This window comes from Mchenga conophoros, linkage group LG7 (genome assembly GCF_057382185.1).
Source record: "Mchenga conophoros isolate Kocher_MC1m ecotype Shallow Benthic linkage group LG7, M_conophoros_male_GT1.1, whole genome shotgun sequence".
NCBI lineage: Eukaryota > Metazoa > Chordata > Actinopteri > Cichliformes > Cichlidae > Mchenga > Mchenga conophoros.
In genome coordinates this window covers 9,068,078-9,094,499 of record NC_140532.1, presented here as the reverse complement: position 1 = coordinate 9,094,499, position 26,422 = coordinate 9,068,078, and the positions used below count along the sequence as shown (strand labels likewise).

At 40.0% G+C, this 26,422-nt stretch overlaps 1 protein-coding gene across 1 annotated transcript; it reads left to right on the top strand.

Annotated features, from left to right (window-relative positions):
- Positions 1-1,926: 1,926 nt before the first annotated feature.
- On the top strand, positions 1,927-26,329 carry nfat5a (nuclear factor of activated T cells 5a). The gene is made up of 12 exons (XM_085281915.1): positions 1,927-2,298; positions 12,053-12,181; positions 14,808-15,429; positions 15,584-15,767; positions 16,367-16,557; positions 16,685-16,857; positions 16,971-17,105; positions 17,207-17,259; positions 17,379-17,511; positions 19,030-19,214; positions 19,300-21,295; positions 22,573-26,329. Exons 1-12 carry the CDS (start codon positions 2,226-2,228, stop codon positions 22,953-22,955), a joined length of 4,257 nt encoding a protein of 1,418 aa, XP_085138041.1. The 5' UTR covers positions 1,927-2,225; the 3' UTR covers positions 22,956-26,329.
- The last annotated feature ends 93 nt before the right edge of the window (positions 26,330-26,422 follow it).

Here is a 26,422-nt window from a genome sequence, read left to right as displayed (position 1 = left end):
ACCTCTCTCCTGACCTTAAGTTGTGTGTGCATGCCAGAGTGCTCTGGGAGGCACACAGAGTTTCCACAGACTACTAAGGATCAAACCTCTACCAACATGACATTGATTATTAAACTCTAAGCATATATGAGTAGATATTTCTAAGCATAAATGACAATCCACTATACAAACCTGACAGAACTCCTACTCCCTCTCGCACCTACTCCATTACATTCTCCTCCTTAAAATAAAAATAAAAATAAAAAATTTAATGAAACCTTTCTCTTGAACAGATTTTGTGCTCTCCATTCAAACCATTGAAACTATTAAAAGTTATTTAGTCTTCTTTCGATTGCTTCATTTGAAGGTCACCACAGCATATTGTCTGCCTCCATCTAACCCTAGCCTTGGCATCCTCCTCTTTCACTCTCCTCTATCTGTTAACCTCTTGCATGTCCTCCTTCACTAGATTCGTGAATCTTTGTGGTTTTCTGGTTTTCCTCCTGCCTTGCCTACTCCAACATAGCCCCCATCCCTCCTCTGTGCATCCCAAACCACGTCAGCCTTGATTCTCTAGCTTTGTCTCCAAACTGCTCCACCTGAGCTGTCCCTCTGATGTACTCATTTCTAATTATGTCCATTCTAGTCAGTGAAGACCTTAACATCTTAAGCTCTGTCACCTCCAGCTCAGGCTTGTATCTTTTTGTCAGTGCCACTGTCTCCTAACCATACACCATGGTAGGTCTCACTACCATCTTGTAAACTGTCCCTTTCAGTCTTACTACGATTTTCTGTCACAAATCACTCCTGACACTCATCTTCACTGACGTCATCGTGCTTGCTGCCTTATGCTCACCATGCTTGTGTGCTGTTCATTGCTTTGGATGCTTTACTTCAGATATTGAACAAATGTTGCATGATGCAAGAAAAAGGTATATTCCTTATAATGACCTAGTTTTTAGTCTGTTTGAGCTAGCTTTTATAATGAAGTACTGTTAATAATAATATTTTTTAGCTTTTTCAACAGTATTTTGTTAGGATTGGGGGAGGCAATATCAATATTGATTTTGACTATTGAGCTTCACAAAATAAATGTTACTGTATTGTAAAATCAATATTGTGATACTTTGCTTGGTGATACAGTATCAATACAGAGACAGTAAATATTGATATTGATATGATGCAACCTTACTGCATCTACAAAAAAATCTATCCATAAACATGAAAAATGAAAAAACAGTGGCTGACTGGTTATGTATTGAATTATTTTACATTCTGTGACTTCTTGCAACTTCTTGTGACTAGATGGTTGCCCAAAGCTCAAGGGTGCTCACAACCCCTTATGATTGCAAGGAGGCAACCTTTGTGCAAACAGTCTCAGTCTGACGAGCAATGACTGCAATCACTTTCTTAGAGATTGTCAAATAATTACTATCTAATCGATAAAAACAGACAGACGTGCCAACATGTTGCCATCAGTCTGAATGAGCCTTTGTAAAATAGAGTCAGACTGACCTGTCTTCATCTTACAGTGTTAGTATGCTTGATATGCTTGAGAGGTGATAAACTGCAACATGTATTATTACAACACTCGGGACATCACAGAATGTTAAAAAATATCAATAATATCATACTGAGAATCAAGTATTGTGATAATATGGAATCACGGGGTATCTGGTGATTCCCACCTTTAATAGTTATACATAAATAAGAAATAAAATTTTGCATATTTTTCAATTTGTTATAAACAACATAAAAAACCTTACTTTTACGGTGTAAGTGAAATCAGGATAAATCTATCTAGGTCACACGAGCTGGTTCAACCTGATGTCATTTATCCTAAAATAAGAACGATCCAATACTCCTTTTCTTCTGATGGCTGGCAATCCTCTATTCTCACTCGGGCCACTGCGCATGCTCTAAGCAAAGAGAGGCGGGCTAGGAGGAGGTGGGTCGACCCGCTGTAGTCGAGTGTTTGTGTGTCGGTGTGTGTGTTCGTCTCAACGTAGCACGAAACGTGTCTCCTCTCAGCAAAGACACACAAACGTGAGACGTGCTAGATAACGTTTTTGGTTTTTTTTCTTGGTTTTGAAAGTTTTCTTTTTGCCGCCTTAAGATTGTTGCGATTTTATACTATGTATATTAAAACATTCCGCTTGTAAAACGTAATATTTATCCGCCAGGAGCAGCCGACTTCGTTTCTACTAAAGAGTGTCCGCTTCTCCTCCCCTCGATGAAGCGCTGCGATGCCCTCTGATTTTATATCCCTCCTTAGCTCGGATATCGACCTCAATTCCCCCAAATCTCTATACTCTAAAGGTAAGATTTATCTAAAGGAAGGTTACTGTGAGGTCGCTAATCCGTTTTGTCCTTGTCTAATGGGAACTAATATGATTGTCTTGATAGCTCATGTTAAGCTGCTAGCTAGCAATGGTTAGCCTCTTTTCTGCTAGTAGCAAGACTAGCTAGCATAGTTAGTCAGCTCGACTACCCTTGCTGGTTAGTTGTCCATGTCACATGCGTGGAAAAGCATGGTATGTTAGAATAGTAAAGTAAATATAACAACAATTATGTGTGTTTTTTGGTTACACTTGTCATGCAGATTGATGACTAGCATCATTTTAGTTGCCTATATGAGCTAACACAGCTTTGTGAGGTCGCTGCCTACCCACCACATTGTTCCGTGGTTTAAGGTACTTAAGTAGTGCTCGGGTTCTGCAGAGGTGTGTATTTGTGTGTGCGCATATCGCATGGATGGAAAAGTAGTGCATGGCTGTCCTGTGTTTTCTCCTTGTTTGGTTTTAGCGAGTGACAGTCCCTCTGTTGTTTTGGTTTGTTTGGTGGAATCGAGCCAGGGTATCCTCCTCACATTCTCTGGTTTCACTGAAAGAATGCAGTTATTGGCCCTTCAAAGCCTAGAGAGTGCTATTCTGCCTATCAGGATAAGGGGCCCTCTAGTGCCAAAATATATTTTGCCTCTAATATCGCTGCACACTTGTCAGCCAACTGTTATGTTATTATTAGGTGGGTGTTGCTGCATCTCTGGAGTGCAGAACCGTTAACTAATGTTGCATTTAGCTTGGTTAGAGCAGCACTTTGCCTGTAAGTCTGTCTTTTCACTTTTTAAACATCGCCTCAATTTAATGTGCAAAGCAACTGTCACTGAATATGCTTACTCTACTCAGGCAGCTACCATGCATTTGCTTGTTTATGAGGGAGGCTTGTATATAAACTATTGATCCTAAAGTGCAAATGTAACCTGAGACACAAGAATTTATGCATATTACTTTTTCTAAAAACAATGGTGCTATTTCACCCCTTTGGGTTTTTCCCCTTACATTTTAATCACATTAACAAATATTATTCTTTCCTTTTTTATTTTTTTCAAATATTATTTGTACCCGACTGGGCCTTAACTTGCCTGCTGGTCCCACATCTGTCTGGCTGCTATGTATAGGGTGCTCATGAGCCAGCAGAAAGCTTTGCTCTGTGACCCTGAAATTCTCAGTTGAGACTGCCATATGGTCACACCGTATCACATGATGACTGTTTATTTATATCTCTGTAATTGGGTGTGCGCTCTCACGTTGGGGTCAAGGTAACAGACATGCTCATCAACGATCTATTGGGAGAGCTCATGTATGTCAGACGATGTGGGTGAGTAGAGACAACTGACCAAGCTGCCAGAATATATTGCATTATTTAGTGGGTTCTGTTTTTTTGTTTGTTTGTTTTGAGGAAAATGTGAAATCTCAGAAGTTACAAATAGAAATAGTAACGCAGGGTTTACTGAGAAGCAAGCAGGGTCCTACTGGAACCTGGACAGCTCAAGAACTTGTGCCTGATTTTATTACTGCGACAATACATCATAAACATATAACTAATGATCAAGATAGTGATTTTTGGCTATATTTACATAAAAATTATGCTTACTGGGAGAGAAACAAAGTCTCTTCCTCTTTCTCACAGCAGAGAGACTGTTGTTCCTGTGTGAGGAGAGCAAGCCCTCGAGCAAAACTGTAACGGTGTTTTGTTTTTTGTTTATTTTCCCCCCTTTTGGCTGATTTGAAAAACAATCTGCTAGAGGGAAATGAAAAGTGGCTTCAACCTCGCAAAAAATGAGTTAGCAACAGCAAGGTGAATTGAAACGTGATGAACAGACAGACAAACTGGGATGCTATTTCCAAATCCAAGTGCTGAAATCCCAAAATTGAAAACCAAATACCTACCCAACAGATATAGAGATTAGGGCTGCCCAGTTAATTGATTAATCATGAACATGCTTTGACCCCCTACAGTTAAATAAACGTGTTCAAGGAATATTAAAAATGTTTGCTTTCCCACACAGTGCAGTGCATTAAAGCCACTGAACTTTTATGGACTACCTGGATGACTAACAGTGCATTAGAAGACAGCCAATGACTGAAATTAAATGTCTAGCACAGCGAAATGTGTAGAGCTTGTCCCCCGAAGTGGAGCATGAGTCGTTGTTTGGAAATGACTCGAATTTAGTCGAAATGACGTAATCCTAGAAGAAATTATATGCAAAGAGTGCTGTAGAGTTGTGTCTGCATTGCAAAGCATTACAACCTGGTGATTGAGCCGCATGAAAACACACCACAGACTGGCGTATAATGAATGCACGAAGGATGAGAAAAACGGTGCAGTGGTTGCTAACAAGATCATCCAACACCAACTCAGACGCTCATAAAAATGCACCTGTACCTTCCTAAAAATTACTTACTTACATACTCGATCATGTCTGTTTGGCCAAAGATAAGTGTCCAGTAATCACAGGACATAAAGAGAGGTCCAGAAAAATTGTCAACATACTTAACAAAAGTTTTGTTCATACCCATCATGCATGTACAGTGAATTGAGTATTTTGCTTTTAGGAAATCCAGTTAGGCTAGGTGAACAACAATTCACTGCAAAGATGTTTTAATTCACAGGAAAGTAGCACAATGTTTAAGTGAAAACACTTATTGAATTGGGTATTGGAGAATGTGTAATTCTACTACAATCGTTACTAACCAATGGTAAAAGCAATAGATATTCTAGTAAGTGGTTGTGATTGGTGTGGGTGGGATATTGGTTTTCTCCTCATTGTTACCTTATGTCAGGACACAGATTTTACGTTACTCTCATTACTGGGATTAAAAAAAAAAAAAGAAGCATGTTTTGTTTGTAGCATATACACAAGGGAGATTTACTTCCACAACACATTTCTCCCACAGGTTACATACAGGATACATTAACCACTTGTCCCTGGCTGCCTTTGCTTTGTGTAATATGTTTACACTCAGTACAGACATTCACTTGTTTCTTTTTAAAGAAAGCAGGCCCTTCTCCCATTGTTATGTCTCTCAGGTATAAATGTAGGCCAATAGTAAACTCTCCCTTGCTTTAATGTTAATAGCCCTGCCTTCCACTTTATTGACTGCAGTCTTGTGGGTAATTTTTGGCCGTCCTTTAAAGGTAAAGCATGGGCTGACTTCACTACAGTCTAAAGACAGCAGTACTTTCCAGTGAAACCTTTTGAAATATTTAATTTATTACAAGACACTCAATGAAACCATGATTATTCGAAAGTAACGATGCCGTTAAGTGTTGGACAACAAAAAAGCTTGCAACAGCCTATAGCAATGGGACAACAGTGTGCAAGTGCAGCTCTTGCTACTTACTCTGGCTATGTTGAATGAAGGCACAGAATCCAATTCAATGTTATTCACGTGCCACAATATATGATGTATCCTGGTGACTAAGTAAGATGGATGTCAGTTAACTTGTTACTAAAGTTACAAGTAATAACTTTAGTAACAAGTTTCATCTGCTTCTTTCATCTGTGTAAAAGTGGTTTACATTAGGATACATTAGCTAAATGATGGCTTCCAAGAAAAAAAGTCTCAGGGGTGGACGGCGTATTTTTGTTTTTTTTTTTTCAACAGGCCGTACCTACTTAGACAAAGTAAGCAAAGGGCTACATACTGGAAACTACATCCAAAGTGCTTTATCATCATTTAAATTAGCGTACATTGTGCCAATTTTCTGATGTACACCACTGCATAGTCGGCTTTTGAAACAAATTGCATTTGAATCGATTGAAAGAACAGTCATTTGCCTTAAGACTCCTTCATTTAATGTTGCCATTATTGATTTCCTTTTCTTTGGGGGGGGGGGATTTTGCCTTTGTGTTTCTTACATGCAGAAATTAATAAATAATAACGCCTACACACACCAGGTGGTATCTGTGGCCCCAAGGACTGCTGAGCTTGCAATAAATGGTGAACTATTAATGAAACTGGAGTTAATTTTTCATTCTGTTATGTGCGTGACGTGCATGTGCACATATCTGTGTATTCATAATTACCTGAGACATTTCCTCTTTGAAATATTCTTTTAAAGCATGCTGCCTCATAACTTTAAATCACAATCAAGTTTGTGTTTGCCTTTTCGGTGCACCTTTGGCGGCTTGTTCATAAATGCAGATTGTCTTGTGCAGGAGTAGAAAAGTCAATCATCTCCATATGTTTTCTTTTAATACAATGTCCTTAGAGTTGTTTTTGGACATCAGACAGTGCTAGCTGTTGCTTGGTGTAGAGTGTTGAAATCTCCCCACATGACACAGGTTTCCATTTTTGTTTTTTTGTTTTGTTTTATCCTCAAGGACCAGTGAAATTCAGCCTCACTTCCAAAAAGTTATACAGTTTCTCTAAGTGGACAAATGGTTGGTTCAGTGGGGACAGGGCACAAGTTAAAGGCCACAGAGCTTCTGTTTTTAAAAGTCGAAATGCGTATGGCATGTATTACATGTAGACTCAGTTTGTACACTGTAGAGACCAGAGACTACTTTTAGAAGCAGCTGATTGTTGCTCAGATATGTAGTTGTCACAAAGTTGCCTACATATATTAGCAGAGGACCATCTTTTGTATGGTATTGTTTAATAATTAATGTGGCCTTGTGGTTTCCCTCTGCTAGCATCCACATCCCCATGCATGCTCACCTCTATAGCTACAGCCACAAGCAGAATCCATAAAATTATGATTAGGAGTACAGTACAATCAATTTACACTGTAGAAATGTCATTTAAGTAATTTTGTTAAACCTTGTTTATCCATCTGATTTGCACTAGCAGGCTGAAAGCAAATAAAAATTGTATTGGGCCATTTCTTGCAGTAATTTAAAATTTAAGATAAACCGTTAGCTTTAAAAGCCAAAATGGCATTCTTTGTGGTTTAAATGTGGCAAGTAGCTTTTATGTCACTACTCTGGCTTGACCATATTGTTATGTGTTCAAAACCATAATTAAAGCAACACTGTAGGTTGTGATGCATCCCCCCCCCCCTTTTTTTTTTTAACATGGAAGAAACAAACCAAACATGTGCTTGTCTAATAAGTTAATTGTTCTAAGTCTAGGTTAAAGTCAGTCCACCTCCTGGTAGGTTAGTGTGCTGTAGGCTACTGTTTGGACAAGCTTATAGATTTGTCCAAACAGACTTGTCAAACTTGCTACTGTAAAGCAAAATAAGACCAAAATGTAGTGCAGGAAGTGTATTTTGTGAACTGGAGAGTTAACCTACATTTTAAAACCTATTTTAAGGATTGGTCAGAAAACCTTTAAAGAGGTTTTTATCTGTTTTGACAGAGGGCAGTTCTTAGAACACTTATGTGCAGTTTTATAACACTGTCACTAATGTCAGGTATTTTTTACCTGATATCATATGGCTGATAAAACATACTTCCCATCTGAATAAGTAACCTAATATGTGGCAAATTGAAGTACTCTTGTTACATTTCCCCTTAAACAACGTCTCATGAAATGAAAACAGTATCATTGGGGGACCCTATATAAACGCTTCAAAATGAGTAAAAAATAAATAAACTGAGAATCGTAAACGAAAATATTGTTTAAAAATTAAATAATAGACATAACTTTTTCTTCTGCCCACCTCTTCCTTGTCGTGTGAGCCTTGTCCAGAGAAGGCACAATCTCTTTGCATCGCTGACAACTGTGGGAGAAATAAACAAAAGATGGCATTTGACTACAAGCACGTGGGTGAAAATCATCCGACGTTAGTGTTCTAGGGTTAAGCACAGGTGACGAATAAAATTAAAGATAATTTTCCTGGAGGCATTTCAGGACAGTGATGACTGACGAGACTGGCTTCAAGGACTTTGCTGTACGTGCGGAAGAAGGTGTGCAACAAAATCCAAACAGCAGCTGTTGACACTGCAGCAGTTTCTTAGTATGGTGTTTCCACTAATTGAAGCACTTAGTATACTGTTTCTCACACACATTTAAAATTGAGATAACATTTGTTTTCAAACTTCAGGATTTTTTGTATATGCTGCAAAACGGCTTCTAAGCCCACAGAGTCTGTTTAAAAAAGTAAAAATAACATTTTCTGGTTTTCCTGAAAAAGTGAATCTATCACCTAGCTTTAATCGGCGCTACTCGTTTGATGTTGTTATCTTTGTAAAGGTATACAGAGTGGTTCCGCCACTGGAGGTTTATATACAAATGGGAAGCTTAAAAAAGAAGCCCAGGTAGCCACAGAGCTGCACTCTTGGGGAAAGTGACATTTTCACCTACAGAAAGCTTGTTTGGTTTTGAAAGTTATACTTTTGGATAGATTAAATAGGTGAGGTGCAGGTTTATGCAGGGGTGTGGACGCACAACTTCTGCTGGATTTAAATTTAAACAGGAACATTCAAATGAAATTGATTCCAGAAGAATATTTGTTTTACCACATTCATTTTAATTTAATAATCGCCAGAAGCCAAAATTGTACATGAAAATAAAAGCCCTACTTAACATTATGGCTGTTGGACTCTCAACAAAGCATTTGGAAATGCTGCTGTTTAGTTGATGGATTATTATGAGCTTTTTTTTTTTTTTTTGCTTTAGATGGAATTTTAAATTCAAAGAAAATAGAGAATAAATGGGAGAAAATAACAATAGGGCTCCAATTAATCATTTTTATTTCAAGTCTCCACGAGCACAAGTCACAGCACGGTTTGAATATAGACACACCCTTTTGCATATACTGCACACCCTAAACTGGAAAGTGTGCTTCAAAAGTAAAAATTAAATCGCTGACAGCAATCCAATCTGTGCATTTATGAACCTGAAGTGATTGACTCAATAACAATGTGTGGTTATTGGCCTGTGTCACAAGGTAATTGAATCTTGTGTGTGTCTCAACCTAATATTTGTGCACATTTAAACAAATTTGTGCTGCAGGTAAACATGCTAATCATTATTTTTGGCTTTTATGATTCATAAAAGACTCCTTAAAATGCCTCTGATTTGAAAACATTTCTTGGGTAGGTTTCCCACCACGAGCAAATCCTTTAGGCTTAAACTGCACTGTGGTGAACTTTTAGAGGGGTAATTTAGTAGAGCTCTGAGTTGTAGTCAAGAAGATTATAAGATTCTGTAAAGTTTATTTCTAATAAACAACCATTTGTAGTGCATGTGTGCTGCTTTTTTTTTTTTTTTTTAAAGAAAAAATCCTATGAACAATGAACCCTTTTACAGTTTGACTTTCTGTGGTTGTTTTGTGTTGCTGTGTGACCAGCAAGCACCCAGAGAGAACGGGTGATTTATACCCCTTTCAGGCCAACAGTGACATTCTTTAACACAGTGTGGACTCCTTTTGATCTGTCCAGTACATGTAAGCCTTTTGCCAACCTTGGCAAGAGGGTACCCAGCTTAGTGAACAGCAATTTCTGTCCTTTGTTTTTTTATTATGTGCTGCTCCTTTTTTAGCAGAAGTGCCATGCTACTCCTGCACATGTGTTGGGAGTCTATGAAGAGAACATTTGTTTGCATGTGATTGAATACTGAAGCATATACATGGTAGGGCTGTGCGATATGACCAAAATCTCATATCCCGATATTAAGATATCTATCGTCCGAAAACGATATAAATCACAAAAATGTAACATTTTCTATAAATTCTGTGAATCTCGGGCAGCTCGACTTGCGTGAAGTGTTTTCAGCAAGGGGATTGCGTACCTGGAGTGGAGTGTTTTAACTGATACAGGAAACTATACATTTTTAGACATAAGTTGTAACGGCCGCCGTTTTCTTTGAGTATTTATTACACCGCATGCTGCGGGTAAAAGCCTGTTCTAACGTTTGAGTTCTAACGGTTTTTGTTTTGTTTTTTTTGTTTTTTTAGCACCTGACGGCTCTTTTTTTGCTTCTCATCCGTAAACAATATGCATCTTTCACGTGATTGAGTTTATTTTGAAAAGTCTCAACAGGATCTTGAGCTTTATTGTGAAAGGTTTATGTGGAACAAGCCGACACGCTGTGGTTTTACCGTCGTTGTTGCTAACGACAACGCATAAAAACAAACGCTTGTCTGTCTGTAGTGTGGTTATATTAAATATAAGAGAAAGACAGAACTTTAAGAAATTAATATAGCCACTACAGTGACCATCAAAACGATGAAAAAATATTGCCGTAAACAGTTTATTTTGCAACACCACGAAACAAACAATAGCGTAAAATGAAACGATAGATGTTTTTATATCGTCATCCGATATATATCGGTATATCGAACAGCCCTAATACATGGGTTCAAAGCAGGTGACAGCACATGTTCAGTGTACCCACTATGCATGCTTCTATTGTTCATAGGGATACTAGTTAAAGCTGAGGTCATGTCTCGTTGTCAGTCAATCTGTAATGCAATCAGCAACAAAGACTCACTTTCTTCATGCCACACACCACAGGCAAAGATTGAGGGCTGTTGTGATATTCGTGCACACAATCAGACGGTTGCTGGCAGTTCTCTATAGTCTCTGAAGCTCGCTGTGAACAGGTTCACTGAAATCCACGTTTTATTTTTCTAGCTGCACAGGAAACTGATCTCACCGAGATCTGTGAAATATCACAGCTCTTTCTATATTTGTTAAGAAAAAGAAATGAAACTTTCTCTGGCCTTTTGACATTTAGATTGTGCTATTCATTCAGCAGTGCTGTAAGGGGATTTGATGCAAACAATAGCAGATTTTATTTGTTCGTTGTGTGAACTTTGGTGATGCATTGCCACCAGCTCAGCACCATCACTGACATCACAGAAGTGCAAGATCATGTGTCTTGTCAGCGTCATCGCTCTGTTGGGAACAAAATCATAGGCAAGTGTTAGATGACTACTACGCATCCTTGGTGCTGTCGATGCAAAGCTGAAATATCCATATCAAGGTGTTGATAGGTGCCTGTTTCTTAGCAACCGCACTACCTAATCATGTGTTTATCTAGCATCAGATCTGATTTATTCCAGTGTGGCTGCAGTGGTCGTTATGTCTACAAGGAATCATGTTGCCATTAAATATCTTCATGACTCTGTGGGTTTTATTACACCAAACCCCACGGGAGGCTAATTTAGTTCATCATAAGATACCCTGTGTTGTGCTAGTGTTGACTGCAGAATTTTTAGAGGATTGCAGTATTGCTTCCACTTGTCTTCGGAAAGCAAATAAGGAAACAACCAGTTTTGGTGAGATACTGTAGGAGTTTTGTTTTTGCCATGAAGCTTGCATTAGTGGAAGTGAAATTGACTGTTGGCAAGGTTCTATTTTGCGAAGAATTGTGACGATTTCTAGAACTAAGCTCCAGCAGTTGTATTATGACTTGGACTGTGCTTGCGAGCAGTTCTGCATTAGCTTCAGTTTGAGGCTAAGATGGCTGTCTTATGCAACCCTTGAGGCCTTGTTTTCAGTAGAATAAGTTAGAACATTGTGTGCTTCATGTTTCCAGGGTTAAATTGTGACGAGACCTATTTGAGTTAACTGGCAATAAAGGCAGATAGTTTTTTTGTTCTATTTTTAAAAAGTTGGAAGCAGTTGTGACTTGAAGGTTGCTATTTTCATCATGGTCCACCGTTCCTAACAGGTTAAAAGGAAACCTGCTGAAAATGGGTATTTAAAAACAGAATATTTTCATCTAAGAAGAGCGGGTATGGATCTTTTTTTTAGTTGCATTGTCCTCTAATTACCAATAATCTCATTTATTTTTCAGAAACTAATTTGTATTCTCCTGCTCATCCTTTATGGCAGAGTCGGTATATGACCTCCTCCCCAAAGAACTCCAGCTCCAGCCATCGTCCACCCAGACAGACCCACCCACCATGAGCCAGAATAGTGGGGGAGAGGCGGGACCTCCCCCCTCTGCAGCCTTGGCGTCAGGTGAGCTACCTGTTCAGTCCATGAAAACCATGATCTGGGATCAGTTTCTCTGTTACAAACTATTACCCAAGTCAGCAGGGGTAAAGAAATGTGGCCTTGTGTGAGTGACTGGGGGCAACTTCACCCTTTCATCAGTTTCCGAGGCAAGATTTGTGACTAAATGGGATTTATATAGGCTAGTATGTATTAAGTATTTCAAAACTGCTGACATGACGATACATGGTTATTACGTGTTAGCTGGGCCCCATGTTATACAAGGGTACAGCACCAACAAGTCAGTCGGGGGTCAGTTCTAAAGCCCTTCTGTGCAGCTAAACACAGGATTTATTCAAATATATGTTGTAACTTTAAAATTTTCCAATATTATACCGTATTGATGTCTGTTGTGTTGTTGTCTGTCAGCATCTTTTACTGTTAGTGGTGGGCGATCCTGTTAACTAGCAGCAGCATGGAAAGTGACGTTGCTTATGAAGCCTGACTTGACACTCGCTGTTTGCGGGCCTAGTGAAAAATTTCAACACCCTTAGCACCTGATGTGAAGATATCATTTAACTCCACACAGCTGTGTGCTCAGTAGTGTTGTGTACTTTGGTACAGAGGCTGGAGGCAGTGTTGAGAGTATTTTAAACAATGGAGTAGAAGCTGCTCTGAACCAACTCTACAGTGGCAACACTTTAACCACTCAATGTTTTGATTTTTTTAGAGTGTTAATAAAAACATTTCAAAACATATCAAGCACCATGACAGCGTTTTACCTTTTATATTCACCCACTCTGCAAACACACCTCCACCACCTCACCTAACCAGTTCACAGTATAAATCTAAATCTCTAAAAAAAAAAAAATATTTATGTAGTGTTTTAGACTAATGTCTTAACTGGTCATTTAACACTCTTTGTGGCCAGGTTCCTGAAAGCGTGGCCCACAGGCCAGGGACGGTAATTTTATGCATCTTTTGAGTGTGACCAGGAAAAAGTGTTCTGCCGTTCATGTTATTCAATGACAGTTCTGATCATTTATTGTATGTATTATAGCTGAGCAGATAAATACCAATTTGAATTCCCCTGTTTTCGCCTTTGCATCTTTGACAACAAACACCAGCTACATGTACAGCTACATCAAAATTTTAAATTCAGAATGCAGCGTTTGCATGCTGACATGGCCTCTTATTTATTGTTTCACCTATGATTTGGGTTTCTTTTTTTTATAACTTTTTGACGCTTGTACTAAATTTTATTTTTCCCTTGGCTCTTAATGTAAATAAAAAAACCCCCATCAGATTGTCTCAGCTTTACAGATCCAAATCATCTCCTACAACATCCCTCATGTTATGACGTTATATAGTGTTTTAGAGTTGGCATATTGCATTTCACGTTTTCAATTTCTTTCGCTTTATTTGAGTATTGCCCTCTCTATAGTTTGAGTTTTAAATGCCTTTAACAAAAGTAAAAGAGATGCATCTGTTGCACCGTGAACCGTGCACAAGTGTTTGACTCTCATGTTACAGAGTTGCTAACATTTTCACTAATTACAATGGTTTTGTCTACTTATGAAACAGTGAAGTTGCCCCAGCAAACGTTGGACTGTATTTTTCAATATCACTTATCAAAAGCAAAGAAAATGGCCTGATCTTGGATCATGGTGCATTTTGATGTTCTTGACATCAGTTAAAACTGTGAAGGATTCTAGTCATGGTTTTCATCTAAAAAGCAAACTAACCGGTGAACAATCATGTTGGAGAGAGCGCGCTTTTTCTTTTTTTTTTTAACGCTGCCTTTTTACTATCATGTCTGACCCAGCTGGCCCTAAGCAGTGCTGATCAAAAGCATGACTCATGTGATGTCTTTTAGATCATCATTAACCAAACAAACGTGCTTCCGAGTGTCTATAAATGATAAACTTCAAAAGATACTCCTTCCTTCAGTATATTAACTCATCCAGTTTACTCATTGACAGAAGTTAAGTCTTGAATGATCAGCTCTCTTGTTGCTCATTGGCTGTCTCATTTTTATTGCAGGAAGTGCCCTCTGAGGCAGGGAGTGTCTGCATATAAAATGGTCTGCAGTTCACTGCTCCATAGGTCAGAGGCTTGTTTATTCTGTCTCCATGGCTACGCTCAGTCCCAACCAAATATTCCAATTGGCATGCGCAAACTACTGTTTACTATTGAATGCACATTGCACAAACTCTACTGTAAACCTGGCAAATTTAATTTGGCGCCACATTATCAGCTTGCAAATTTGGCTGTACAAGAAAGTTTGACCAGATTTTGTTATTTTTCTTTCTGGCAATGTGTATGTAACAATTTGTAGCTTGCTTTTGTTTTTGTAAACAAGGCATGTCAGTTTTGTCACATTGATTTTTAATCAGAGGTTTTGTAGGAAATCAAAACATTGTGGGACCTATAGTACCCTTCTCAACTTTAACTTCAGAACATTTGGTCAGTGCTTGACAGCTCTCGCATGCACAGTGAGAGCACGTAACCCACAACAGTTTGTTGAAATTAGAGTTGGGAAGAGGGGAAATCTATACAAATCATGCACAAATTCAGCTGCTTGAATGGGACTGCTAGCCTGCTCTGTGGTGAACATCTGTCCTAACTTTTATATCTATATGCACTACTACAGATGCCACCTCTTCCACCTCCAGCCCTTCTGCCTCTTCCTCCCTCGCCATAGGCGTTACATCCTCTGGCCCCTCTACCTCATCGTCAGACCATCTCAAGGTTGCCCAGCATCTCCACTCCAGCGGAGGAGATGGCGCTGGTGTTTCAGAGATGCAAGGTGCGGAGGGTGCCCCCAACAGAGGCAGCAGTGGAGCAAACGCTACAGTAGGGGATGTAGGGCCGGGAGGGTTGCCGGGGCTAGGAGTCCAGCAGCCCCAGAACACTCCATCAAAGCGAAGGACTGTGTTGAGCATATCCCCACCACCCGAGGATCTGTTTGATGACAGCCAGATGTCTTGCCAAGAGGAACCTACCATATCTGGTGCACCAGGTCCCGACTCAGAGCAAAGCAGCAGCATGTGGGCCGATGAGTCTGTCTCGAACTTCAGTTTGATCAGCTCAATCTCCTACAATGACAACACGGAGGTGCCACGCAAGTCTAGAAAACGCACTCCTCGCCAGCGGCCCGGTCCCAAGCCTGCTCCTCCAGAAGACAGCATGGATGTGTTTGATGCTGACAGCGCCAAAGCCCCTCACTATGTGCTATCCCAGCTGGGCACAGATAAGACCAGTTCCATATCCAGGTATGGTGACACTTACTAGAGTACATTCTGTCTCTTTAGGTCAGAGTGCCTCTCCCCTTTGTAGGAATACATTAAGGTCGATTAAAGTTTTGCTTGGGGTAATTGGATTCTTGGATGTCACACTAATGTCATCATCATTTTTTGTCCTCTGCAGCTCTCTCGAGTCAGGAACTGCAGTGAAAGGTGGGTCACTGTCTGCTCAGTTCCCTCAGAGGAGTGATGGGAAGGAGCTAAAGATCCTAGTGCAGCCAGAGACCCAGCACAGAGCTCGCTATCTGACTGAGGGCAGCAGAGGTTCTGTCAAAGATCGTACACAACAAGGATTCCCCACTGTCAAGGTTGGAGTACAAAAGCTTCCAGCAGCTTCTTAACAAACGAAATATTACCACCAAAGGAAGAAGCTGCCGAATAAGATCGAATATAACCAATACACTGAGTGAGGAGTACTGCACGAGAAAGATTGTACTAGCACTGCCCACGTGCTTGTTTCCTTTCTCCTATTTCAATAGCTGGCATTTAACATGGATAACCTACTTGTCTCTTTGATTTCATTTCTTTTTAAAAAAAATTTTTTTTATTAAATCAACAGTAAATCCAGTACTCACACTGCAAACAACCAAACAAGTACCTTTACCTCTTGATGGTAAATCAGGGTAGGGATAGTGAATGAATAGTGATTGCCTTGTATTCATTATTAAAGTAATAAATTCTTGACATCGCTCTTGAATGGCTCAGTGGTTATGAACAGATCACATGCTTCTTTTGTACCATGAATAATGCTCACAGATAAATGATTGAGTTGATTGGCAAATGATTAAAACTTTTATATTTAACTGAAAATCTTTCAGGGCTGAGGTGTTTTGGTTTTTTTTGTTTGTTTTGGGGTTTTTATTAGAATCTGGAAAACTAATTTTATTTTTTATTTTTTTGTCTGCAGTTGGAAGGTGTGAGTGAATTAGTTGTGCTGCAGGTGTTTGTAGCAAATGATGCAGGCAGAGTGAAGCCTCACGGTTTCTACCAGGCATGCAGAGTGACAGGACGCAACACCACTGCTTGCAAAGAGGTGGACATAGAAGGCACCATAGTTATTGAGATTCCTCTGGAGCCCAGCAATGACATGACACTTGCGTAAGGAGTTCTTACAGATAATTAAAGACTAGTTATTACTTGCAGTGTTGATATTTAAAAAGTATTTGGTATGTGCTTTTGTATATTTAGTTATCCCTTCCTTCTCCTTCCTGTGTTGTTTCTACAGGGTGGACTGTGTAGGAATTTTGAAGCTCCGTAATGCAGATGTCGAAGCCCGCATTGGTGTTGCAGGATCCAAGAAGAAGAGTACACGAGCCAGGTTGGCCTTCAGAGTCAGCATCCCCCAGCCTGATGGATCAACCCTGACTTTACAGGTTCCCTCATCGCCGATCCTCTGCAGTGAGTAACAGCCAACTAGGATTCCTGAAACAATTTGATGGCTAATATTTATAATATGTTTTAGTTTTATGTTATGTTATTAATGATAGTTTGAATCTTCTTTTACTCTTCAGCTCAGCCAGCAGGAGTGCCAGAGATCCTGAGAAAGAGTCTCCACAGCTGCTCAGTGAAAGGAGGCGAGGAAGTTTTTATAATCGGAAAGAACTTCCTTAAAGGAACCAAAGTTATTTTTCAGGAGAACATTACAGGTGTTGTAGCAATTTCTTTTGTCAGTAGCATTGTAGCTCGATGTCATGTGTGTTAATGGTTTTCTGCATATAAACCCTCTCAAATCTTTTTGAATTCTCAGATGATAATTCCTGGCAAGCCGAAGCAAAGATTGACATGGATCTTTTCCATCAGGTATATGCAAGTGGGGATGATGGTGATCCCCTTGAGTTTTTCACTGAATAATCTAAGCTGCTGTATCAAACCTGTTTTTTGGCATACACTTGACACAAAAATGTGATCTTTTTTTCCAGAATCACTTGATAGTGACAGTCCCTCCGTTTCACAACCAGTCAATCACTTCTCCTGTTTCTGTGGGTATTTTTGTGATGACCAATGCCGGTAGATCACATGAAGCCCAACCCTTCACCTACACTCCAGACTCGGGTAACAGCAAGCATGAAAGTTACATAGTTCACGATTTTCAGCCGTCGTGGCATTGATGGCTTTTAAATGTTGACACTTATTGCTAAGTGTGACACTTATGGGCTATTTATGTTTTGAAGAGAGTGAATAGAGCTAACATAGTACTGTTTTCAGATAGTTATAACAAGTTTTAATAGCACTACACCATTATAATCAATCATATAGACAAATCTAATGGCTGATTAAGCAATGCCGCAATTATTGCTGTCACAGACACATTTACCCTAATGGCAAAAAGAGATGTAGGGATCACTGGCAGTCCTTTGTGTTTCCACTAATAGATGAAGGTTTAATATGTAAATGTGTAGCAGATATAATTGGTCCTGACATTGGAGCATGTCTGGAACAGGTGGGATAGCATTCAGCGATCTTATTATTAACAAGGGATTGTAGTAGCAGGATGGTAGTTTATTTAAATAATCTGAATTATTTGTTTTATTGTTATTTTAGGAGATGTAGCATTTAAGAAATGTATAATTATAAGTCTCAGCAGTTGATTTATTGTAAGTGATCTCTACTAAAAACTCTTGGAATATCGTATTGATTTACTTGAAATCTGCAAATGTCAAATACATTTAATAAAACAGACACTTATGGCTTTTACTTTACAAGGTTATTTAATTGTTTTTTCTTCTTGTGTTTCATTTAAAAAATTAAAGCTCACAATGGCACAGAACTGTCAAAGCCCCCCACCAGCTGAGATAAAAACGGGAATTGTTTAACTCACTGAAAATCCTGTTTAAGTGGATCTATAAGTTCATATCAGCGTAATGTTGGAAGATGAAAGGGGACTTTTGCGTGGGTTCAAGTAATTTTAGGCACGGTGAAGCTGGTAGCCTGAGTCTGAGTGACAAGGGGAAAAGAAGAAACTGCACAGAAAATAAAGAGGAGGTGGATCACAGGTAAAAGTGGGAGAGTGAGAGGGAAATGGTGAAGGTGCAGGGTGTCAAAAACAGCCTCCATATTTAAGACACAGAACGCTATCTAATCCGCTGGATAGAAAGGTTTACTAACAAAATGTGTCAGAATGCTTTGCTGCTGTCAGGCCCGTCATCAGAAACATCTATTTCTTGGTTTTAAAATTCCTGGTTGAACTTTGGAAACTCCTTCCTTTTTAAGCTGGATGTTGAAGCTTAGTAGTTTTAGTTGATTCAATTTAAGTTTAAAACAGGAACACAAAGTGGCTGTTTGCCATGTGCGCAGTCTAACAAGTAATATTCGTAGTTGGATTACAAAAAGCGTTTTGATGGCAAGTGGTCATGGTAAAAGTAGATAATACCCTCCTGGTTTGTATGATTGTTGCAAACTGCCTTGTGCTTGGTGTTGGATGGGTTTTGTTCTCCACATCATCCATTAAAAACATGGAACATGCAGCTTGTCATGTATTGTCATTTGTGCTAAGCTCCTCATGTAGATTTCAAGTGCCTAATCGTTGCCATCTCACATTCTAACAGTCCTTTTCTCCACTCTTACCTCCAGCTGATAACTCAAATGTCCTGACAGTAAAAACGGAGGGGATATCCATGGTCAAGACCTGCTTATTTGATACCCCGATCAAATCTATGCCCTCTGAACAAACAGAAATCTCTGACCAGACATCCAAACGGCAAGAGGACACACCTATGGAAGTGTCTAGCAATCCACCATCCACAGAGGTCTTCAAAGTAAGATACCCCCTGCTTTTTGAGGAAGAGATTTTAAAATATTTACTTGAGAAATACGGTCTGTAACACTGTTTTTCTTTCTCAGTCATCCCCTGATCCACTCATCGCAGTGCAGCAGACTCTGGACCTTGGCTCTAGTTCTCATCCAGGTGGAGAGTCCTTTCAGAGAACAATGCCTTTACCATCAGAAGATGTGGACCTTCCCCAGGCACCCCCGGTCTTCCCTAGCTTAGAGTCCCTCAGCACGATACAAAAGCAAGAAATTGCCCCAACAACCTCCTTCTCTGTGTCAGGAGATACCACAATACCACCTGTGACACCAGAAGTCCCCCAGCAGTTCCTTAGAGACCCCCAGGAAAGCTTGTCACCTGAGAGTTCCAGTAGTAGTGCAGGGGTGGTGGTTGTGGCCATGCCACAGATAGCACCTTCCTCTCAGGCACAGCCACAGCAGTCCCAGGTCTCCCTCTTTCCCCAGGAAGAGGTGGCCCAGCTGGAAAGGGCAGTTAGAGAACTCCAGGGGGGAAGTAACACCACGCTCCAGCAGGTGTTAGAAGCAGCTGTAGCTCAGCAGCAGCTAAATTCTGTGCTGTATAGCCCCACACCTTCTGCAGAATCCCTTCAGCAGCATGTCCAGGAGAACATGAACAGCCTTAGACTGGGGAGTACAGATAATTCACTGTCAGCACAGCAACAGCTACAGATACAACAACAGGAGCAGCAACAACAAATACAACAGCAGTTTCAACAACAGCAACAAATACTTGGAAACCTTCAGCAGCAACAGCAGCAAGTCATCAACAACATACAGATGCAACAGCAACTTATATTACAGCCACAAGAGCAACAGCAAATTATGGAGAATATTCAACAACAGCAATTGCAACAAAATCAGCAACAGCAAGTTCTAAACAATATTCAGCTTCAGGATCAGCAACAACAAAATCATATTCTTACCAATTTACAGCAACATCAGCTGCAACAACAGCAGCAGCAGCAAAATCAAGCGTTGAGCAACCTACAACAGCAACAGCAGCAACTTCAAGAGCAGCAGGTTTTGGAAAATTTACAGCAACACCTTCAGGCCAGCTCTCTCCTTCAACAGGCTGGAGAACTGCTTACTATCCAGACTAGCTTCCCAACACAACCTCCTTCACACACATCCCCCCCACAGCAACTCTTCCAGTCGCCTAGGCCCATGGCCGAAACCCAGGGGTCCCAACAGCAGGTCCAGGCTGCCCTCATCCAGAATACCCTGACCGTACTGACTAGTGGCAGTCTCAACTCAGAGCAGCAGTCCACAGGATCAACCCTATACCTGACGCCGAACCATCAGCCCCAGCAACAGCAGCAGCTGGCATTCATCTCCTCCATGGAGACATCAGCCAGCCAACATCAGTCTGTTTCAATGTTTCAAAATCAACCGCAGTCTCAAATGCAGCAACAGAGCACCCCAATGGATCAGCAGCAGTCCCCACAGCAGAACCAACAACAACCAGCACAGCTTCCAATGGGCCAGCAGGGTTCCTTATTTCAAAGTATTCCCAATCACTCACAGGGCAACCCTGCACCACAGCAAACAGGTCTGCTTCTCTGCACCACAGATCTGAACCCACAGGCTATCGCCCCTACTATTCTCTTTAGCACCCAGACCCAAGGCCCTTCCCCTATGGGGACCATTAGCGTTGGAATCACCCAGTCAGATACAGCAGAGCCCATGTCCTTCCAAGACCAGAGCTCTTCGGGCAGCAACTCAACAACCACTGAGAACCAACAACAGAGCTTGTTCCAGGAACAGCAGCCAATGCAAGTGGGCCCAAGTTCAAGCTCCGTCCAAAACAATCAACCTGTGGAGCTGTTCATACCACAGACAAATCTGTCCAGCTTGCAGAGTACTATTGCCTCACAGGAGCTCAACAACCAGGCTCCAGCCCCCGCCACAACCATCTTTGTGGTGCAGGGTGGTGTGGGTGTGGTAGCCAGCCCTGGTCAGCAGCCCCCAGAGCAGCTTTTCCAGACATCTGTGGGTGGCAATGTGGCTTCTCAAGGACAGGCCAGTCTGTTTGTTTTTGGCATTCAGAATGGTAAGACAATTTTGATCCTCTACACCTTTTAATGTAGAGTAAATCAAAGTTACCCATGTTAAATTCTTATTTTCTGAAGAATATGGTACTATCATGCTCGACCTATTAACTTGTATATATCCATATCCGGTTCCTGGTGACTATTCTCTTAGTCGGCTAAATGAGAGGGATAAAAAAATGAGTCTGATTAGTCTAAAACTAAGAAACACTCTGATATTAAGAATATTGGACAATGTCAAAATCTCTAAACAAAGGCATTTGAAACCATTAATCACATTTATTAACAATAAATCATGCCTCCTAACTGTGCGGTACCTCACATGTTGCGTTATGAATATTTCACGTTTTACTCCAGACAATGAAGAAAAGGCAAAACATTTAAAATAATCCAATATTAAATATAATAAGAAAACATGGTACTAAAAAAGATTTTCACATATTATTAAAATATGACAAATTGACATCCGAGAAATGAATAAATTGCAACTGAAAAGTGTTGCGTATTGGGCTGTGCATTGCGAATGATGCACCTTGTTCGAAAACTCTTGACAACCACTTAATTAAAAGTTAAAATCTAAAAGAACAAATCAGTAAATAATCTAGCCATTTGCTTCTGCTTATCTAAAGTTGGGTCACGGGTCAGCAGCCTAAGCAGAGAATCCCAGACATCCCTCTTGCCAGCCACCACCTCCAACTTCTCAGAAGAAACATTGAGTTGTTCACAGCCAGCCGAAAGGTCTAATCTCTCCTGTGTATCCCAAGTGGGACATGCCCATCTGGAACATCTTACTCAGGAGACAACCACCTCAAATGACCCCTTTTGATGTTGAGCGGCTCTACTCTGAGCCCGTCCTGAATGACTGAACTCCTCACCCTATCACTCAGGGAGAGTCCATCCACCCTTCAGAGGAAGGGTACCGCTCGTATCCGCAAACTCATTCTTTCGCCTTTAAAAGACCTAACCCTAATAGTCTTAACAAAAAAAATCAAGCCTGATTAACAGATTTATGGCATTTGTCAACAACATTGCTCCATCTGGTGATAGATGGCTGCATAGCATCCAGGACACAATATACCGGCATTTGGCATCAATTAAAATTTGAAAGAATTAGATTAAACGGCTAGTATGTCTGATACCCACTAGTGACAGTAGTGATAATTGGTCATCTAGTCAGGCACAGCTCTAATCCATATGCTTTTTGTGTTACTCCATTGCTACAGTTATATGCTACATTTACTGTTTAATGATGGATAAAATTATTTTCTTTTTCTTTTAGACTCATCCCAGCTGCTCACTTCTTCTGGACCCAGCCAACCTGCGCAGAACCAAATCCCGAACTCCGGTCACATGCAGACTCTGCTGGATCAGCCCATGGCCCAGGCTGCCTCCCCAATCCCAGCTACCATGCATGGCAGCTTGCAGAACACCCTTCAGGCACAAATGCAGACCACCTTGGAGAACGCAATGCAGGCAAACACACAAACAGCCCTTCAGTCCAGTTTACAAGGAAACATAGAAGCGAGTCTACCAACACCAATGCAGACCAGTCTACAGACACAGATACAGAGCAGCTTACAGAATCAACTGCAGGCATCCATATCAACATCGTCCAGCATGGATAAAATTGAGGACCTACTGGAAAGCCTACAGAAGCAGTGATTATTGTTTGGACCATTGTCAGCACTTAGGGGGTGAGTGATGTGTATGTAGCTCAGAGTTATACACCCTAAAAATAGCCGTGTGTAGGGGTTTGTGCCAATGCTTAAAAAAAAAGTCATTTAAATATTTAAGAATTACTTGCCCTTTTTACTGAAAACCCAAATCATGAGTTCATGTGACCTGTTTTTAAGAAATATTTATCATTAACTGTAGCCTCCATTTATCCATTGTTCTTGAATTAATGAACCCACCTTTGTTATTACTCCTCTTGCAGGATCAGAGAGGCCTGTAATAACTGCTTTATCCAGCCGCACAAATGCAGTGTTTTGTTGCCAGTTGTTGTTTTTTTTTCCTGTTTCTTTTTAAAATAATGTGAGCCTAAGAGATGATGACGGTGGTGGTAATGATTATGATGATGAGGATAAAAATATTTGTGGGAAAAAACAGGAAAGGGATAAAGAATGTCAGCAACAGAGGAACGGTGACAGAGGAATGGTGCCGTGATGGGAGAGTGTTGTGAAAGCAGATTTAAAAATAAAAAACAGTCAGTTATGGAATATCAGATTGCACATAACTGTCAGATAAAGGCAGAATCTCATTTTGAGTGTGTAAACTCCCCAAGATTTCATTTCACTTTGAGACAGTGGGTGTTTTTATTTTTTATTTTTTTTATTTTGTCAGTTTGGGAGATTAGCTGATGTAAAAACAGGGATAAAATCACGTCACAGTAATTCGATTTAAACTTCTTTTGCTGTGGAGAATATGAACAATCATGCTGTTAATACACAGCTTACATTTGCATATGTCAAAAATGCCATTAAATTTGCTCCAAGAGTACAGAATATTAGACTGTACAGTTCTTTGTAGGATAATGTTTCATGTTTTCTTTTAATAACATTTACTGGCATGGGTGGAGTCTGCACTCAAGCGGTTTGTTATTAGAGGCAGCACAGTTTAATATTAGTGTCGGCACCACAAGTATGAAATGAATTTTTATCACAAAAAGTCCGGTAAAGACATTGTGTTACTGAAAGCACCCTGGTGAGTTGAGGGAATATTGCACACTCATAAATGAGATTCATCCATGTGACGTGGCCTTTGTTGGCACTTCCCAGTGTTCTCTTATGTGCAGGCCTTTCTTGGTGAAATTTTAAATAGCATTCAACTATTTAGGGTGTGTTTTGTTTTTTTTTCTCCTTTTGTTGCTTTTGAAAAAGTTAACTCTTTATCAGTTAAATGTGGATAGAAAAAAAAACCTTTCCACTAGTGAAAATGGAGTGTTGTGTGGTTTTATAAACATTTTATCTAAAGCACTTTATAACCTCTTTTGTGTAACCTGCTACTCCTTATATCCATCCACAGCTCTCTACTGATCTAAGATGAATTTGTACTCTGAAACGTCCAGTGGGTGGGGTTAAAAAAAAAAAAGAAGAAGAAGAAGAGGGGGGAAAAGCTGAAAGCAGTCATCTTTGTACAAATAGATACATCATTTTTACATTTTCTCTCATGTCAGAGTATTTTTGAGGTCTAGACAACTTTGTATAGAACGTCTGCTCACTGTTGAGTCCCTCTTTGTATTCAGTCCCAGTGGTCCAGTCAAGTCTATCCAAAAACAGCCATTCCTACAAACGGCATTGTCACTTGTCAGTGTTTGAGTGGTAACTAGGCCTTTTGTGTTTTAGACACTGACAACACATCTGAAATACTGATTCATTTAGTTTGTACATTTACATGAAGGATCTTCATTGTTTTGTTTTTTTTCTTTTGTACTAAGTCTCGGTTTTTCTCGTTGGAATGTTTTTACTGTTGTTCGTGTTGTGTTTCGATATTAAGTTTCTGTTTCTGTTTGTAGCCCGTGCAGGTTGGCGCCGCATGAAGCTGGCTCCTGTTCTTTGTGTTGTGAACAGGGGCTCACTGGTAGATGAAATCTGTTACATAGAGGTTGCCATTTTTGATTCCATCCTTGGTGCTATGTAGAGGAGTAATGGACACTTCTGTCGTCATGTTAGTACAGTTTGTACTATCAATAGCACTTGCATTCGTTTTTAGTTTGGAAGAAAAATCGAGTCTACAGTGCTGGCTGTTGTTGAGGGATCAGACTGGAGTGCAACCCACCCAGGCATACCAAAGCTCCTGATTGTGAATGGTCGCCATTTTGTCCTCGCCATCGTAACGTTTACTCATTTGCATTTGTTTGTTCACATAATGCAGCTCTCACATGGCTAACAATTCAGCATGCTGGGGGGGTTGTTTTGTTTTGCGCTTTTACAAGATTTCTGATAGTTTTGCGAAGGTACTTTGCTTCATGGATCAGTTTATCTCATTAACATTTCCACCAATTTGATACATCACTCTATTTTTCAATGAAGAGTTGACATTGTTGAACTTTCCAAATCTAATATTAGCCAATTTGGCGTTATGCCCCCCCCAAAAAAGGACATGTGTTTTTTTTTCTTGGAGACTTCAGACATTAGTATCGCATTGCTCACATGCATTGTTTACATTTTCATGGTCATACTCTTTTATCTTTGCAGCTGTTAGTGATCCATTTTAAAAGTAACTTATCTTTTTTAGAATTTTGTAATCCATGTATCAAAATGTAGAGTATTTTTGTAAAACTAAACTTTTTTTCTTTTTTGCTCATAGCAAAGAACTATCATTGCTAGTGTTTTGTTGGTTTTTCCCCTGAAATGAAGCGCAGGTTTATTAAGTCTATGACTGAAACTAGAAATGTAAGTGGACATCAAGCGATTATGTTAGACTTAAATCTACTGTCATGATATCGACTTTACGCAAACTGTAGAACATAACGTGAAGTTTACTCCTCTTTTTTGTGCTCTGTGTGTTTTGTGTGGGCGTTTTGTATTTTAAACTCCTCTTTTGTTTTTGTTTTTAACATCATGCATCTCAAATGGCACTTTGACTCGTCCATTAACTGTAGATCAAGTTAGAGTGCAGTAGTGATGTTTCCAAGCATTCCATCCCTCTCAGTTAGGGGAGCTAAAGAGCACATGATGTTGTGGAAGAAGTGCGGAACAGTAATGCCTCTTAAAGCCATACCAACACAGAAAGCCAACCCGTGACTTCGGTTTCATGAATGTAAATTTTACCTCATGGTGTGTGGAATGGAGCTTGCTCTACATCTGACATCGGACCAATACTAGGCTTAGAGAAGATATATTTTGAGGCGGAGGGAAGGGGATGGGCAGGGCGACACCAGCTGTCATTTGTGTCACTGCACATTGGTCAAATTGTTTTTGATTGTGGTGTAATTTCAAAACCGACCATTAGTTTTATTATTATTATTCATTTCAGTCCGACTTTGTCGAATAGCCACTTCACCGGGGGGGAGGGGAAAAAAAAAAAAAAAGAAACTGTTGATTTAAAGGCGTTGAAAAGAGCACACAAATCTTTGCATAATATTTTTGTCCTTCAGTCATGTAAATGAATATCCATGTATATTTAAA

Excerpts from the sequence above, each read along its gene's own strand:
- nfat5a (XM_085281915.1), top strand. The coding sequence starts at position 2,226 with ATGCCCTCTGATTTTATATCCCTCCTTAGCTCGGATATCGACCTCAAT. Across the intron at positions 2,299-12,052 it reads CAAATCTCTATACTCTAAAG|AGTCGGTATATGACCTCCTC; the intron begins GTAAGATTTATC and ends CCTTTATGGCAG. Across the intron at positions 17,260-17,378 it reads ACATGGATCTTTTCCATCAG|AATCACTTGATAGTGACAGT; the intron begins GTATATGCAAGT and ends CTTTTTTTCCAG.